We start from the raw sequence: 17916 nt of genomic DNA, 5'->3' as shown, positions 1-17916 counted from the left end.
TTCCTGTTGGCATTACACCAGGTAAACGTACATGCAAACAGCTGCAGCCTCTTTCACTATTACCATGTAGTATTCACGTTCCCGCTCCAGTCTGTTTGTAATTCAGGTCATGCCAAACCTTCATTTTAAATTTTGATACTAGTTTCTGTTGTCAAGCCAAATCAAACAAGTGTCTTATCTGCATCTGTACAGCTCTTCTTGGCTGAGATGCCTGATCAATTAATGATGCCTTTCTTCTGCCAGTGACACCCGCCACCATGCTCGGTGGATTTTCCTGCCTCTGCCACTTCACGAATCCCTGTGTGTATCTTCTCTATACTGCATTGCCAAACTGCCATTCTTACTACATTAAGGGCCACCCTTAGAAGTAATTGTTTCCTAAAGATACTAAGAAATGAACCAAACCAAAGGTGGGAAAATGAAATAAACCCTGTTCCTTCTCTGGTTTCCTAGGGACATTTTAAGCGGAGTAAATGGGAAGGGTCGTTCATGATGCTTAAGTGATCACCCTGCTCTCCTCTTTTTTTGACTTTGACATCCATTAGGGTGTTATTTCTATACATACAAGTGATGCATAGGTTGCAAATTAACAATGTCTCTACTATAGGATGCAAAGGAAGAAAAAAAAATAGTTACTTTTTCTGGTTTTGCTTAAGTACTCTTGCCACATGCTACAAGTGTGTCACCTTATCTTTAAGTAAAGAAAAGAGCTAGTAGGAAGATGAGAATAGAAATGGGAAAAAAAAAAACCACACCAGTAATTTTAACCCATATCAGCATTTCCAAATCAACTGTAATTAGCATTGGTTAGTTACTGCACCACTGTAGCAAACTGGCCCAGACAAACTGCAGAGACAGAGCCCTCCACAGTGTGACCTGCACTGGTGTCACCGTGAGCAGGGTACCGGATCAGATGGCCTCCAGAGGTGCCTTCCAGCCAAAATTATCCTGTGATTCTAAAAGAGGGCTCACAGAGTAGCCCAGGTCCCTGTCCTCACTCGGGTAGTAAGCTGCACTACTGTTTATTCCTATACCTTGTTTTCACACACAATTCAATTTTATTATTATTGAATTTTAGTTAGCCTGTGGCAATCCACTTGACAACACCTCAGTATATGATCTACTTTAATGTTAACAGAATCGTAGGGGGATGTATCCTGGTGAAGCCACGGATCAAGTAACCTCCTATTTAGAAAACTAATTGTATCTTACAAATAGGAAACTACGTTTGAAAAGAAGCTGAATGTACTGTGGAACTGTACTTACTGTTTTTCAAAGAGGTGAGCTTTGTGGGGGAGTAAGAAAGAAGGCGAATGCCACGTTTTGACAGGTAAGATTCATTTTACCACTGTGCCAGTTCTTTTTTGTTTCAGTTTGTCTCATTTTCAGCAACAGAATTTAATGTTCTTCCTTCACAAATATGAATGCAGGTATGACGAATATGAGTTACACATTTCAAATTAATGGACAGACATGAGCATTAAGAGGCTATATACTTTTACTTTTGAGGAGTGGGTGTTCAGGTAAAAGCAATCTTGAGATTTGCTACTTTACAGCACCCAAGACACAGGTCAGTCCCTGGACACGAGGGCCAGCCATGGAGTATCTGTGCTAATGTATATGCAAATCTTTTCAGGCCTTGTGGCTCAGTACAAAAAAAAAAAAAATCTTTTAATTCTTTTGAGACACACAGATGCCCCCACATGCCAGTTCACATGAGGTAGTTCACTCCCATCTCATACCAGCTGAAAGGGGCTTCCCAAAATATTGTTGCTCCCTGGTCCTCGGAGCCCAGTGACACGGGGAGCAGTAACTCAGAACGGCAACTCATCTTAATAGGCATGGAGACAGGAAAAGTGGCTTTTTTTTGTTTGATCAAAGCTGAGAGGAGCCATCAGCTTGCGGCACACGCAATAGCAGAATAGGGAGAAAACATTTCATCACAACAGGGCCTTCTCTATGTGGAGGAGCACTGGTAGATGCAGCTCCCCACCTTGCTCAAGCTCCTCCGTGGCTCGGGGTTAGAGCCCTAAGGCTGTGCTTACATTCCTCGGCCGGGTTTGTTACTTAGGCCACAGCATTAAGCCCTTCGGCCCTTTGCTGTCTCAGCGAGCCCCTGCCCCCGGGGGCGGTGAGCTGCGGCTGGGCGCCGAGCCCCGAGGGAGGCTGCCCACGGCCCCCCGCTGCCGGGCAGGCTCTCCAGCTGGGCGCCTTCCCCTCGAGGGCACCTTCCGGCCACCCTGCCAGGGGAGGCACCTGAGGAGAGCGGCGGGGCGCAGCCACCCACCGAGCGCCCAGGCGGCGCCCGCCCCGTGCCGCAGGACCCTCCGGCGTCGGGCCCTTCCCGCCCGGCAGCCAGCCGCGCCCGCGGACAGCCATTTCACGCCCGCGCCCGGCCGCCCCTTCAGGCTATAGCGGCAAGCGGGCACCTGCCTGGGCGGCGCTCGCCGCCCCTCCCCCGCCAGGCGTTCCGGCGAGGCCACGCCAGCCCCACGCGTGCGAGAACGGCCGCCCAGGCCCCGCGAGCCCACAGCCGCGCCGCCGGGCGTGGGGCCGGGCCTGTCCGCTGCCATTTTGTGCGCACCGCAGCCCTCCCCCGCCCCACGCCAGGGCGCCGGGGCCGCGCTCGCGACCACCCCTCGGCGTGAGCGCGCGGCGGCGGGGCGGGGCGGCGCGTGCGCGGCGGCGGCGCGGCGGGGCGCGGGGGCGTGGCCGGCGCGCGGGTCTCGCGAGAGCGCGCGGGCTATATCTGGGGGTGGGCGGGCACGGGGCTTCCTTTAGTGCGCGTCCGCCCGCAGCGCCGCATCCCGCCCGCTCCGCCCGCGCCAGCAGGCCCAGAAGATGGAGGACAGCGCCATGGACATGGAGAGCATGGGTCCCCTGCGCCCCCAGACCTTCCTCTTCGGTAACGGCGCCGCGCGCCCGGAGCCTGCTGGCTCCTCCGCTCCGCTCCCTCGGGGCCGGGCGGGAGGCGGCCTGAGGCGGCGGGGCCCGCGTTGGGGGGGGGGGCGGGCCGCGGCCCGGTGCCGGCCTTGCGCCGCGCGTCGGGGAGGGTGGGGGAGGGCCTCGGTGGGGGAGGGGGCGCGCCGCTGCCGCCGCGCGCTCCCCCGCGACGCGCGCTTCCCCCCCCCCCCCCCCACGTGGCGCGCCGCTCGCACGTGGCGGAGGCCTGGCCCGGCTCGGCCCATCGCGCTTTTGTTTCCCGCCCGCCCGCCGTTCCCAGGGCCTCGGAGCGCCGGGCCCCGGGCGGCCGCCGAGCACATGGCAGCGCGGCGGGAGGCGGAGCACGTGGGGGGCGGCGGGGCCGCGCGGCGCCCTTTGGTGCTGCCAGCCCCGGGGGGAGGCCCGGCCGCCGCCACTGGGCGTCCCGGGGAATGGCGTGTCCCCGGGCAGCGCGGAGGGCGCCGGCCGCGGATGCTCTTAGAGCGGATGGGCTTGAAGGGAGCACGCCAGCAGCTGCGTGGTCGGTAGTAGGCCGCGGACTCGCCTGGGATTTTCCCCACCCCACGTGTTTCTGTTCTCGTGCGCCGGGAGGGCCGTTGCTTTTCTGTGCAAGTGCAGAGCCTTGAAGCAACAGGTTTTAAAAAAATAATAAGAGATTAGCAAATACCCGCGTCTGAATAAAACAGTGCGCTTATAATGAAATGGTCTTTTCACAGGTTGCGAGCTTAAAGCAGATAAGGAGTATCAGTTCAAAGTAGATGATGAAGAAAACGAGCATCAGTTGTCTTTGAGAACGGCAAGTATCGCTTGGCTTTAAAGTTGCATGTTCTAACTTTTTATATTTAAGTAGTGGTGTGCGATGTTATGAGAAGTGAGTTTTTTACCGTGTACCTTAATGTCCTTAAACTTATTTTTTACTGGTAAGCATTTTTATGTTAAGTGATAAACTCTTATTGGTAGTGCATCATGCCATGTCATTTGAAATAATTTCCTTTATTAAAAAAAGTTTTTAAATATCCACTGATGTTTCGTTGTTTACAGCAAGCAATGCAAGGCTGGAAAAGTTCAAAAACGAATTCACAGTAGGGTAATAAACATATACTAAATGGAATTAAAGGCCAGAATATGCACTCTTGACATCTCTAGTGCAATAGTTCAGATGGTACAGGAGCACAGGGTGAGGATAGATGTATGAGAATCCTACGTGGGCACAATTTAGTAGACTTTATTGGAAAATTTTTTTGAAGAGCTTTTCTATATACTCCTGAAACATAATTCCAGTGCTTTTTTTCCATAAGCAGCTAATAAACCTTCCACCCCTCACTTAGATTTAGTTATGTTTTTTAGGTTTAGTTATGTTTTGATTTATTATCCTTGGTGTGGCCCCCTCTGAGGATGGGCGTTTGGCTTTCAGATAATTCATCTAACAGACTCCTCACTGAGCAGGATACTCCTGGAAACCAGTATATGTACACCGGGAGTTCTTAGATGTGTCCTGAGATCTTTCTGTTGTCACACAAGCAAGACATAATATTTCAAGGCCTTTGTTCTGGCCTGAGTCTGTTCAGAAAGGTACTATGCCCCAACTTCACAGGCAAGGAATGGAAGAGTTGTAGCATCTCCCTACTTTTATGATTTATTACTGTGTTTATTTGAGTACAAAGAGATACCTGGACACAAGAGAGTCTTACAATTGTGGATTACTTCCTACAGCGGAATTGCTTACTAGAGAGACTTGCATCATAATGCTCTCCAAACTAACTTGGTGATACTTACAACATTTTAATACAGGCATTATGGTTTTGTGAATCATGTGTCTTCAGTCTTTGCATTTTATGAGAATTACAGCCTGGACTTGACACTGACTAATTTGTTCTTAATTAGAATTTCTTTTGAGGGAAGAATATAACAGTAAAGTATGTGTAGGACAAGTTCATGTGGCTAGTTCTCATATCTGAGTGTTTGTCATGCAGATGAAGTTAGTGAGCAATACCTGAGTTGTATGGCTTTATCCAAACATCCTGTTTCTGAAAAATTGCCTATAGCATCTCTTCTGTTGCTGTGCACTTTTCATGGGGCTTGAAGCAGATGGATGCGTACCAGTACTTAGCTTTTAGGGAAAAAATGTCTAATTCAGTAATCTGTCTTTTTAAAGACAAAAGAATGACATACAGGAGAAGTGGGTGTTGAAATCACAAACTGGAAATGTCTAAGAGGCTTGGAAGATCTTAGACATAGCTACAAACAAACAGAAAATGCCTTGGCAAGCAGAGGAAGGAGTTGATGGAAGGTGAAGCGGGAAGGTAGCAAATAGCCCGTGAGTGATCTGTGCACCTGATAAAAGACTAGATGTATAAGGATTGACACATGTCAGTTCAGATACAGATGTGGTGATGGACTTGGGTACAGGAAGAGGTGGTAAGAAAAAAGGATAAAAGTGAAAGGGGAGGAGGATTGATGCATGTAGAGGTAAAGTGGCATGAGGGTTTCTATAGATGTCTTACTAATGATAGCTGAGAACATAAAGAGGGATGGTCACTGCTTCATTACCTATTTATTGCCAGTCTGCATGCCTTCAATGCAGAAATTAAAGCCCATGAATGGACACTTGCCAGACACTCAGTAAATAAGTAGTAAGTGCCATAGTGTTGCTTGAACTGGTGCAAATGACAGGTGTAATTGGGGGTGGAGGGCATGCTCTTAAACTCTTGTGCTGGTGGTAGTCTCCCCAGCTGAATGACTTGGTGTTGTTGCCAGCCCATTTGAGAGGTGAGATCAGAGCAGCAGTTTCACCTCTTTAAATTTACAGTAACAAAACTTGCCAGGAGTAGTGAATCCTATATCCTATTTCTCAGCCTTCAGTCTGATACATCTAGTCTGGATCATTATAGCCTGTCTAAAACGCAGCTCTTGGAGAATGGAAACTTAAGTTGTATGCCTCTGCCTGAGGTGTTGACACCTACAACTTCCATGTGGAGGGTGGAAAGCTTTTTTTCATGGGCTTTCAGAAAAGAAACAGCCTTGTTCACTGGTCTCAGGAATAACTGTAGTACTTCAAGGGATTTTTGGGTTTTGCATCTCTGGCATGTAATTCTGACTCAGATGTCAGAGTTTGGAGAACTGGAATTTCAGGCCTCTCCCATGTCTGTTGCTCATTTGCCTCCCTACAGCTATGATTTTTGAATCTTAGGAAAGTGCTGGACTTGTACTCAGTGTAAGGAACCTGGGCGCAGTGTAAGGAACCCGGGCGCTTGAGTTTTGAAATGCTCAAGGACAGCAGCTCTGTCCTTGGTGAATCAATGCAGAAGGCATATGCATAAATGACCTTACTGAAGTGGGCAGTTGTTAAGACAACTCCCCACTGAATGTCAAGTAAGCAAAAAGTGTGTAGTGTGATGAAGTGAAGCAATTGGCAGATGAAACATGTTTGGAAGGGGAAGGATAAAGGCAGTGATTCTGCAGTAGTGGTAGCAGTTGTTTCTCTTCCTCTAGGCATGTGTCTGTAGTTCCCTTGGGTGGGCTTCAGTGCTGACTGGACTTGTCACTGACCTGTTTCAATGCAATAATCCAGTCGCAAAAGGTCTACTTACCACTCATCGAAACACATGCCTGGAGTTGCACCTTGCAACTGCCAGTGTTAGGGGGAAAGAGGATATTGGCTTGGGGAGACGTGCAGCTGAATCATTAGCAGTCAGGAATGCAAACTTCAGTCTTCAGAGATGCAGCACAGTGAATGGAGTTTAAAAGAATTGAGAATATTTGGGCAGATTCTGAGGATGTGCACTGTTCTTTACTTCACAGGTTACTTTAGGGGCTGGAGCCAAAGATGAATTACACATTGTAGAAGCAGAAGCACTGGACTATGAAGGCAACCCTGTTAAAGTAGTACTGGCATCTCTGAAAATGTCAGTGCAGCCTACGGTAAGTACAGGAACTTGGAAAAATCTATAAATTAGGTCTCATGTGAAAAAGACAAGTCAGAAGATGTTTTGGTTGACTGAATTTTAGTGAGACTGCACAGTGGTCAGTGGGTTCAGAGAAGTGTCAGTTTTGCCATGTGTAGTAACTACAAGTGAAATATGAATTTTTTTTGTGCCTGTAGACTTAACTCTGGTCATTTGGAGATTACAGACTTTTGTTCAAATTATGCATTTTTTAAGAGATGATAGTAATTATGCATGTCATCTCTCTGTATACAAATTACACGTTTGTAAGCAGATGTATCTATAGCCTGTGTTGCTTTGTTTGAGCCTGGGGTGAGAAAAATTTAGTTTTTCTGCAGGTCCCAAGCTCTTAAGAGATTCTAAAGATGACTGCTACCCTTTCTTGATTTAAGGGCACCCTACTTGTCATTCCTGCCATCTGGAATGTAACTTGAATCAGCGTTGCCGATGATGTACAAGTGGAACTACACAATACTGGTGGCAGGTGTGATGGATAATGTTCAAGTTGGCATTGCTGCCAAGATGAGTAGAAACAAATGTGGATTGTCTGGCTTTGACAAGTGTGCTTTAATTATGACAAGCAATGAGAATGTAGTAAACCCTGTTGTGGCTTATTGACCCTGATTTGACTAAACACTTCTGGAATATTCTGTCAGATGGAAACTGGGAGTAACTATTAGCCTTGGAGCCTACAGATGTTTGTGCTCTTGGTTTTATTTGAATGGATTGTCTATTAAGCACACTTTGCCTTTAATACTGTGAATAACAGTGCTTTTTTCCTTAGGTTTCATTAGGTGGCTTTGAGATCACACCACCAGTGGTCTTGAGGTTGAAATGTGGTTCAGGGCCTGTTTACGTCAGCGGTCAACATCTTGTAGGTATGTGTTGCTATGGTTACTAACCTGTGATCTTGCTACCTGTCAGCACCAACAGAACTTGAGTGATGTATCTGGTATCTCAGGCAGTACTTTCTCTAATGCTGACCTTCTGAATCTTTAATTCACTGCTCTGAGGCATGAGGTAACTTGTAGGACAGAGCAGCTCAGAGAAATGCTTGCATACCTTTTCTTGCCTCTTGGGTGGATGAGGCATGTGTCAGCCTTGTAATTTGAGTTCTGATTTCTCTCCTTAAAAATGGGTGTTAGGTTCCCTGTGTTAGTCTCACATCAAAAAAGCTGTGAGCTTTCTGCTTACCAGTTCAGAGTGTGAGAAGAGTGCCTGTGAAGTAGTTCTGAGTTTGCACTAAAAACCAAGCCAGGACTAGCCTTCTCTGTTGTAGAATTGTCTTCGAAACTGACCTTTCTCTCTAGAAGTTCTCTTAAATGTGTCCCCTCAGAAAGGGAGCAAATTTTATTCTTAACTTTGTATGGCTGCTTTACTGGGAGGAATGTTACAGGCAGCGTACGGATGGTTATTCACCCATTTTGGATTTCAGTGTAATAGTGGCTGCAGCCAACTGGAAAAGTTTCTGATCTTGGTGATTAGATTGCTAGTAGGAAGAAGCTTCCTCCTATGAATTCAACACCTCAGTAAGACCTTGTGTAGTTGTGGGAGATACTCTTCTGTTTGGTTCTTACTAGCATTCTTGCTTTAATTATTAAATGAAGTGGGTCTTTTTACACATTGCCATCATTTTACCAGCATTAGAGGAAGAACCAGAATCAGACGATGAGGAAGATGATACAAAAATTGTGAACACTTCAGCCAAAAGACCAGCAAGTGGAGGAGGAGCTAAAACACCGCAGGTATATATATATATATGTCCCTTCAGTCAGCTTGTCTGTAGAATTTTCTTTTTGTTTGGTATTACCACTGCCTCTAGGAGTAAGCAGTTAGATGGTTTGCTGTGATTTAGTATGTGGTTTATTGATATCTGTGGGGAAGGATTATTTTGTATTTGGGTCTGGACGAGTACTAAATTACAGAAGTGTAGTTAAGTACATATAGTTTCCAAAGCTTTGCTGGAGGGGCTAATATGAAAGCTACTTCCATGTGGAAGTTTTGCCTGCTGCAGTAACTGAGTGTGTCCAGATTCTAGTGTAAACATTAGTGTACTGCAAGAGTTGAAATGTTGATTGAAGCACTGTAGTGTAGAAGGAAGGGTTCATATGCTCAGTGTGCTGTAAATTTGTCAATAGCTTTAGACTTGGCAACTGTAGTGTGTTGGGTTTTAGCTAAATTGATGGAAGATAGTTTTGTAATTATGCCACAAATTGCTTCAGATCAAGATTGTTGTTTTTTAAGACAAAATGGTATTGACACTTAGCATGATCTTTTTATAGAAAAAGGCAAAACTATCAGAAGATGATGAGGATGATGATGAAGATGAGGAGGAGGACGATGAGTATGTATTGTTTTGAGAATGTGTTTTGAAATACCAGGGTTAACTTTCAGAATACAAATTGTGTGACAACTAGTTAAGGGAACAAGCTACTCTCTTGGCTACAAAAAAACCAGAATTACCTGAAGTTTATCTCCACAATGCAATCTAAAATAGTGTTATTCAAATATGTCATACTGGGTTATAAAACTTAGTTTCATGTAATTCATTAACTTTTAATGAACTTAAATTTCTTTAGTCATGGAAGTCCTAAGATACATGTTTTCAGTCAGTATTAAAGCAGAAGGGAATGCACTTAACTGCAGTAAGTGGAGTGTTTGGCCTAACACCTTGCCATATCTTAAAACAAGATATAAGATAGACTTGGGAAGATTACTTGTTTCCTTCACGAGTAAAACATTTTATTGGGAGGGAGGGGGAAGACTAATTTCTAATATGGTTAAAGCTGTGAGTATGAATCTTGAGTTATGGTGAGTGACTTAACTTTCTAATTGTAGTGATGAGGATGACTTAGAGGATGATGAGGAAGAAATGAAAACACCAATGAAGAAAGTAAGTGGCATATATACACATGCACATTGTGACCCTCTTCACCTGTGAAGTGTTTAAGGAACTTGAAAGGAAGTGAGTGGTAACACCAGATGGGCTTAATGTCTGCAGCTAAGCTTATTCAGATAGGGGGAGCAAGTTCTGACACCTCTTAAGTTACTAGTAGGTGTTAATTAACAGTCCCAACTGGGTCATCTTTGAAGATTCATATGAAGACCCCTAAAGCAGAAGGGGGAGGGAAAGCTGTGTTTGCATGAGTGAAGTGATTAGGTTTGAACTCTGTATTTGTTGCAATGCAGAAGCTAACTGAGGTGTCCTCTTTGTGCAGTGTTCTGTTTTGTAATGGACTAGATATCAATACAAGGCATGACAGTAACTGGGCAGATTGTCCTTTCATGAGCTTGAGCACGACGGTTTGGAATGTGTGAATGAGATGCTTTTGATTTAGCTTCGTCTGTATAAAGAAATTGTAGTAGGATGTTCACTTCAGTGTGAATGCATATCCAATCCACGTTTTATTTACTTTGCTGCAGAGAGGGGTGGCTGGGTTTTCAGCAGTGTGCGTACGCACATGTGCAGTTGTCAAATTGTATGATTTTGTGTAGGGCTATTGAGCCCCAAAGATGTGGGTTGTGCTTTGCCATTTCAGTTCTGCATGCTGTGAAAAAGGTCTTTTTAGGAACCTAACTTTCAATAAAAGAAGGATCTAAATGTGTGAGCCTGTTGGAAAAGGTTCATTTCAGGCAGCCAAAGTGCTTGAATGTGAAATTACATCAGCCCTTGAGTGCCATCTGGTGGTAAAATAAAATGTAAGACAACTTGGCAACTGTAGAGGTAGAAGGTAGTAGTTTTTTTGAACTTGTGTACTTTGGCTTGAACTTGTATGTTCACATCTGGTGTTTAGAAACAAACATTCAGTGCTTTACTTCACTGTATGCTGCTCTGTCCTAATGAATTTCTATGGGTGATAGTGCACAGTAGTTTAAGGCCTGGTATAGACAATCTGAATGGCAGATTTCCTGCCATCTATTTAAATGTAGGGTGGTTGAATGAAATGGTCCCTTGATTTATGTAGGAATATAAGAATCCAAATCTTTAATATACATGTGGCATTGCCCACGCACATTGCAGATGATATTTCTGTATGAAATGCCAAATGAGGTAATGGTTGTGTTACAAAAAACAAGTAGCACTGAGTCAGATCTTGGAATTACAGTGCCATCTAGAATTAGTCTTAGGCAATGTCTGTCCCCAAAAGTCTGCATGGTAACATATAAGGACAGGTGTAATATATAAGGAAAATGTAGTGGAGGTCCCATGTATAACAAAACTTAATCTTGGATATGATATACATTGTGCTGCACCAGCAGTTTTTCGTTTGAGTTCCTGTAGCATACATGCTTTTTGCTTAAATAACAAGACGCTGATCATGTTGTATGGACAGCGAGAATGCTTTTTGTTTGGTGTTAAATAGTATGTATTTGTCACTAAGTCTTGAGTATTATGTTAACAAGCTTAACATTTACTAGCAGTTTTTCATGGCAAATGAACTTAAGTGCTTTCTTTTCAGCCTGTCCGTGAGGCTTCAGGAAAAAATATGCAGAAAGCAAAGCAAAATGGAAAAGACTCTAAGCCGTCCACACCAGCATCTAAATCAAAAGTGAGTAAAACAAATCTTTATTCTAGAGTGGAAGCTAGTTTTCTTGCCTAAAGGTAACTAAATAATATACTAACCATTAAGTTAGGTTTTTGAATATGAATATGAAGCATGCTGGAGATACTGTTTGTTCATGGCTTCATGTTGCCCTGTGAAACTCTTCAGTGATTGATATAACTACAACAGCCAAGATTCAAAATCAGACATGCTATATCCCTTGTGAGTACTGGTGATTCCATGGTTTAAAATACAAGTCTTATTTTTTTTGTGCAGCTGCTTGTACAAGAGGATGAGTACAGTAGTAATTCCAAACTTAAATATTCTTTTCCTGAAGAATGTGTTGAAAGCACAAATTTAACTTCTGTGACTTTTTGAAAACTATCTGAAGTATCTGTGATAGCTAGTTCTTTTATTCCATATAAATTCTTAGGTTTTCACATTCTTGTTTTTAGAAAACTTTCATCTTGTATACTAAGTAGCTTTATGTGCAAGTTGCTAATGAAATGAATGATTTTCAGACTCCAGATTCCAAGAAGGATAAATCTCTAACTCCAAAAACACCAAAAGTCCCTCTGTCGTTAGAGGAGATTAAAGCAAAAATGCAAGCGTCTGTAGATAAGGTGAGTTTTTGTAAACTTAGGTTTGTTAGCCTTATTTTTACATGTCCACAGATGAGAAGAATTTTATGTTTTTAAGAAATGGTTGCACGTCACTGACTGTGCTGTTATCAGTGTATGTTGATGTTGAAGCTCAGAGGAATGAGAACTTACTTGGGACAAAAGCCTCTGTACTCATGAGAAACTCCTTGTTTTTGTATTCTTCAAGTAGTGGTGATTAGTAACTTGGTATTTCTTAGTGAACTGTCTCAGTTAAAATTTGAAAAAAAAAAAAAAACAACCACCACCCCACAACAAAACATCAAAAACCAAAGCAGCAAACCTTGGGTGATATTTATTCTGAAGGTGTCTTAACTAGTGTACACATTTTATTTTAGGCAGCTAGAGTAAAGGAGAGTTCTTTACATGCTTGGAGTAGCATGGTCATAGAGCAGTCTCCAGCTTGGATACCCAGATGCTTGTAGGGCTTTACAACTTCCAGAAGGGGGAGACAAGCGATTGTGATATGCATTAATGAATCAATGAAGACCTGAAAGCATTTGCTTTCTGAACTGGAGATCTGGGGTTAATGGAGTGTCCCCTCAATGGATGTTTCATCTTCTGGTTGTTATCAGCGTTGACTAGCACTTCATGGTTATGTATATGAGTATTCCTCTTTGCTGCTATTTAAGTATAAAAAAGAAAATTGCATTTTAGGTATAGCTGGTTGGGTAAAAGCGTAGCAGGTGATAGCAGTGCTTTCCCCCTTAGCCAAGTTTGGAAACCTGTGAGCTAGCTAGAGACGCAGTTGAGTACACAGCAGTACTGCAGGACCTGACATCTAGACCATATACGAGTTCTGGTTTTACTTCACTAGCTCAGGAGTGTGCTTATAGATTGTACACTCATTTGTGACTGAACCACATTCTTTATTGGAGACTTATTTTTGGCTGATGTTGCTGCTATGGAGAATTCTGGTTTTGGTTTTTTTTTAGTTTGGTCTAATATGATAAACTTCTTTCCTTTACAGTGGCAATCAAGTAATTTAAAGAATTAGGATTGTCTCCTGCTTGGGATTCTTAATGTTTTGAGGTAGTTTTGTCCCAGGAATGCAAAATAAGACAAAAAATGTTTCAATATAGAGTGGATGCAGAGTGAGCAATGACAGATTGTGATCAGGATCGAAATGCATCTCCCTAAATTGTGAACCTGACAGTGATGGATGGTATCATTCTGCTAGGTCAGACTAACCTCTTGGATCTAGTGGATGCTAGGGTGGTTTTTTGCATGACTCAGAGGAGCCTCGATTAGTGTTATTTCTGCAGCGTAAGCAGAAGTGGCTGAGCTGCTCACAGTAGGCAGATGTCCCTATGGAGGGAAGCATGCAGACCAGATGACTGGCAAGTAGCTTTAGAATACACTTTCTGTTGCTGAATAGTGTTTTTGCTGGGAAATGCTGTGTAAGCACAAACATGTAGAAGTTATAGCAGGCAGCTTAATTTAATGTTTTCCAAGCATACCTTAGTAAGGCAAAAGGCTTGTGCATTGCCATATACAATAGCATTTCTAGGTGATAGCTAGCAAGTTAGCAGCTTTAAAAAAACACTTTATTAAATTAATAGAGTAGAACTGCTGTATTATAAAGTAATATCAACAAGCTAATAGGAAAGCATTAGTACTTAACAGAATCCAGAGGTAAGACACTGTCCAAATCCAAGCTTCTTGGTTGCAGTTTCAGATATTTCTAATGTAGCTTTGTTTCCTTTGAACATAAAATTGCTGTCTTCTGCAGTGTGCCAAGTAGCAGCTAAGTGTACTTGCATAATTGGCTGGGTATATTTCAACTGATGTACCTGAAAAATGGGGGAAATCACTCATGGGGCCTGTGAAAAGTAAATCAGTGTCGCTTAAAATAGTGTGCTGTATTATTTTGCCTGGAGATAGGAAGAGCGTGAAGATAAATCTAGATCTATGAATTATTACTGAATCTGCTTTGTACATTTGAGTATGTACAAAGACAATTTCAGAGATACAAGCAAATGTCTCTGGAACAGTTCTTCGGATTTGTAGAACTAATGTATTAGAACGAGCCTTAAAGGGTGTGTGGGACATCAGTTAATTTTTTGCTTTAGCGAGCTGAAGGACTGTGAAGGACAGTAATGTCAAGTTGCATGCAGTAGTAAGAATCTGTAAATATGGAATTAGTTTTTCTGAATAGCATGTGAATATTGACTACAAGCAAGGTTATTTAAGTGGTGAATGCTTGCTGTTACGTTTCTGAGCATAAGCAAAGATGCTTGTACAGCCATTTTAGTGTGTAGGCACTCCTGTGAGAAATACCTGGGTACTGTAGGTGAGTGAACTTTTAAAAATGGTTTAAAAGCAGATCAGGTTGGGATGTTGCAAGGTGAGTTCAGTAAAATTCCATCTGCCTTGCAAAGGGTTTAAGCTTCATAAGTTACTTATTGGAAGCATTAGATGACCTGCATACACTAAAGCTTGCTTTTTTTCAAAATAGGGTTCTTCCCTTCCTAAGCTGGAACCCAAATTTGCCAACTATGTTAAGAATTGCTTCAGGACGGAGGACCAGAAGGTAACTGAATTTATTGGAACTTGATAAAGTCCAAAAACTTTTATAACCTGACTTAGGGATTCTTTTCCACTTCTTAATCTTTACAAGCTTTGGACTGTTTCAAAGGGTTACAAACCACGAACAATACTTCAAATTAAATAAATGGGAACGGTTTTAAGGGTTTAGTTGGCTAAGATGGGAAAGCTAATATTTTATTACATTTTTCCAGCTTTTATATGGTTGGTAAATTATCTCTTGCTTACTAAAGCCACAGAATTTTCCTTTTGGCACCATATTGGCTAAGGAAATGAGCTGTGGTTTTCCTTGCTGCTGAATTTGGCCACCTAGGCCTGTCTGCTGTTCAGCCTTTTGTTGGGGAGGGTGTCTGGGAGGGGGAGCTGTTTTGCGATTGAGATTATGGTTTTCTTGCTACATTTTCTCCCAAAGTCAACTGAACTCTTGTAAGAGGGCAAGCCAAAAGGTGGTATCAGGAAGCAACTTTCTGAATTAGTTATTACTCAACATACACTAGGCTAAAATATGTCTTAGATTTCCCTATCAAAATTCCTGTGAGTTAAAACTTTCTTCCAATGACAAAATTCCTTATGCTTTCCTACTTCCCTCAGTGGTTCAGAGTAAACTTGTCTGATAGACAAATTGATAGGTTCTTGAAAGAATGTTTAAAAGCAGTTAGCCTCAGCTACTGGAGTTGGTCTGACATTAGCCAGGGTAGGCAGAGTTCAGCCAATATTTGCCTAGCTGGTCCACACCCATCCTCTCGCTTACCTTCACTGAATTCTTACTATTGTGACTTATAGTGAATAACAGTCTTCTAACAGATGGACCCTAATGTCTTGCTTTCAACTTGATTTTCTCTGAAAGGAATGCATTTTTTGTTGTAATTTGATGTCAATATTGTGTGGAGTAAGTGGAGATAGTAAACTGAAAATAATTAGAAAAATGGATTTCAATTTCTAACTTTTTGTGTACACTTCCAGGTCATTCAAGCTCTCTGGCAGTGGAGACAGACTCTGTAAGAAAAGAAAACAGTTTAAACAGTTCATTAAAATCTGCAGTCTTATTTCTGTAACCATTATTTGGCTGTCCTTTTTACAAATGCTGAAAGAGCTTTCCCTACTGTGTCTGATAAATGTCATCCAGATTACCTTGCCAAGAATGTGTTGTCCAAAATGCCTGTTTAGTTTTTAAAGACGGGACTCCACCCTCAGCTTCATTTTAAATATGTATGGAATGTTTTGATAAGGCATGGTGGTGGTGGTGGTCAGACAAATGGAAATGGTGGGGAGACTAAATGTACGTGGAAAAAAAATAAAATTTAGTATTTTAATAAAGTACTATCGTTTCTTTTTTATGGGTTGGGGGTAGTCTGCGTACTGAACCCAGAAGATAACAGGGCTTAGAAGTTCTCATAGGGGAACTACTGCGAAGTGTTTTAGCTACTTCTCTTTACGAAGTACACGTTGGATAGTCTCACTTATGTTGTCAACTTTAAAAACAACTTAACTCCAATTCCATGAGCTTTACAGCTACTGAGCAGATGATTGGTGAGAAGACTTAAGTGGTAAGCAGGGCTTTATTCTTGTCTGGAAGTGACCACTAATTATATAATTGCCTAAAACAGCCTTTCCTGCATCTCAATTTCTGACCTGCTTCATTGCTCTTTGGTTTATGGTTTCTCTCTAACAACTGAGTTTGTAGGGCTTGTGTCTCCACTTGTAAAATGTAATACTTTTGATTTGGGAATTGCTGGCTTTGCTGTTCCTCTGAGGGGCAGAATCACTTCAAATGCTTGAATGCTATGTCTATGTGTAGTAACTGCAGTAATGGTATGAAGATGGAAAGAATACTTAATAAGAACATTTAAGCAGTTGTATGGTTACTATTAAACTTTTATTTGATCCTTGCTATGTGTGAGAGTTAATGCAACTGACTTCTGTTTTTCACAGCAGAAATACCTTATTTGAGAACAGAAAGGCGTTAAAGCAGGCTTTAGCAGGTTGAGGTTCTTTCCACTTGAAGGACTTGCACAGTTGGGATCTTAACAGCAGTTGCCTCCAAGATATGGTAAAATCTTGCTGGGTTGTGCTAATTGGGCATGGGGTCTCTTTTTACTGGGTGTTCTTTTTTTCCAAGCTGTTCTACAAACAGAATGTACATTTGGTTTGTAAAATTGTCACTGGAAATACTTTTAAGGTTTGCTATTATAAAAACCTTAATTTCTATAGTTGAGATTCTGGGCATGGTGGAAACCAATGTAAGTTTCCAAAAGCAAGTATTTCTTGGAAAAACAAAGCCAAGCAAAGTGCATGGTAGAGAAGCGAAACACAGTGCAAGTCTAGTGTCAAAGATTCATTTAAGCTTGAGTATAATTACAGCATGTGAAATGGCAGAGTATAAGGGTTTGAAATGCCTGTTTTGGTGGGGTTATGTCAATAGATGATGTCATATGCACAAGTGAGAGCAAATTTCCCTGGTGAAATAGAGCTAATGGCACAGTCAGGCTTATTTAAGCAAATTGCCCTCAATTTTGGCTGAAACAAGTGAAAATTGTACAGTAATTTCAGTAAGAGGCTATCCAGCCAATAAACTATTCTGAGTATTAAACTTTTAGGAAAAGCTGGGGTGTTGCCTGTCTATAGGTCACTGACCAAAGCAGGTCTGTGGGGTGCAGCTACATGGCACAAGGGTTGCAAGGGGGAGATGGAGCCTGTATAGGCAGTTGTAGAGGAAAATGTATTCCTGTGCTGAAGCCAAGGTATAGTAATATAAGTCAAATCTTTGTCAGGCTGCCATTAAGCATCATGAGGCATCTGCATCATGGTATAAAAATGATAACTTTACTTGGCCTGGGTTAGCTTGGTTGCTCTGTTTTCTGCCAGTTTACATTCTACAGCTCTAGCTGTGAAAAGTGGTCAGTGGTCAGCCTGTCCTGCTCCTGGCTGTGGGGCTGTCTGCCCCGTCCCTCCCAGGAACAGGCCTCGCCCCTTCCTGCCAGTCTTGTCTCCAAATGCTTGGCTCCTGTTGGGACTGGCCATTCGATGACTCGTGGGGCTGCTGGGCTGTGCCATTGTATATTCTAAGATATTCACATGCAGCTGCCAGTTCTTGACTTCTTTGAACAGAGACTCAAAGGTTGAATTAAAAAAAAATCAGCTTAAGCTCAGATGTGAAAATACCTGTTGAGAAGATACCAAATACCAGATGTGGGTTATTGAAGTACTGGTCCTGATTTTCTGTGGAGTTGGAACATGTTCTTACCATGGTAATAACGGCATGATTGCAACAAAGCTGTA

At 42.7% G+C, this 17916-nt stretch overlaps 1 protein-coding gene across 1 annotated transcript; it reads left to right on the top strand.

The window, feature by feature from the left end:
• Nucleotides 1-2756: 2756 nt before the first annotated feature.
• Nucleotides 2757-15957, top strand: NPM1 (nucleophosmin 1). Its single transcript, XM_074883523.1, has 11 exons — nucleotides 2757-2905; nucleotides 3660-3739; nucleotides 6745-6864; nucleotides 7672-7765; nucleotides 8529-8632; nucleotides 9170-9231; nucleotides 9726-9780; nucleotides 11348-11437; nucleotides 11953-12054; nucleotides 14549-14623; nucleotides 15601-15957. The coding sequence occupies exons 1-11, from the start codon at nucleotides 2842-2844 to the stop codon at nucleotides 15637-15639; spliced, it is 885 nt and encodes a 294-aa protein (XP_074739624.1). The 5' UTR covers nucleotides 2757-2841; the 3' UTR covers nucleotides 15640-15957.
• Nucleotides 15958-17916: the final 1959 nt, after the last annotated feature.

The sequence above is a fragment of the Strix uralensis genome, chromosome 14, assembly GCF_047716275.1.
Source record: "Strix uralensis isolate ZFMK-TIS-50842 chromosome 14, bStrUra1, whole genome shotgun sequence".
NCBI lineage: Eukaryota > Metazoa > Chordata > Aves > Strigiformes > Strigidae > Strix > Strix uralensis.
The sequence above is the reverse complement of the archived record's forward strand: the minus strand, read 5'-3'. Positions and strand labels throughout refer to the sequence as shown.

What these genes read in the sequence shown, in the direction of transcription:
- NPM1 (XM_074883523.1), top strand. Translation starts at nt 2,842, where the DNA reads ATGGAGGACAGCGCCATGGACATGGAGAGCATGGGTCCCCTGCGCCCC. An exon ending in GATGAGGAGGAGGACGATGA is followed by an intron (nt 9,232 to 9,725) that starts GTATGTATTGTT and finishes TTCTAATTGTAG; the next exon opens with TGATGAGGATGACTTAGAGG. An exon ending in TGCAAGCGTCTGTAGATAAG is followed by an intron (nt 12,055 to 14,548) that starts GTGAGTTTTTGT and finishes TTTTCAAAATAG; the next exon opens with GGTTCTTCCCTTCCTAAGCT.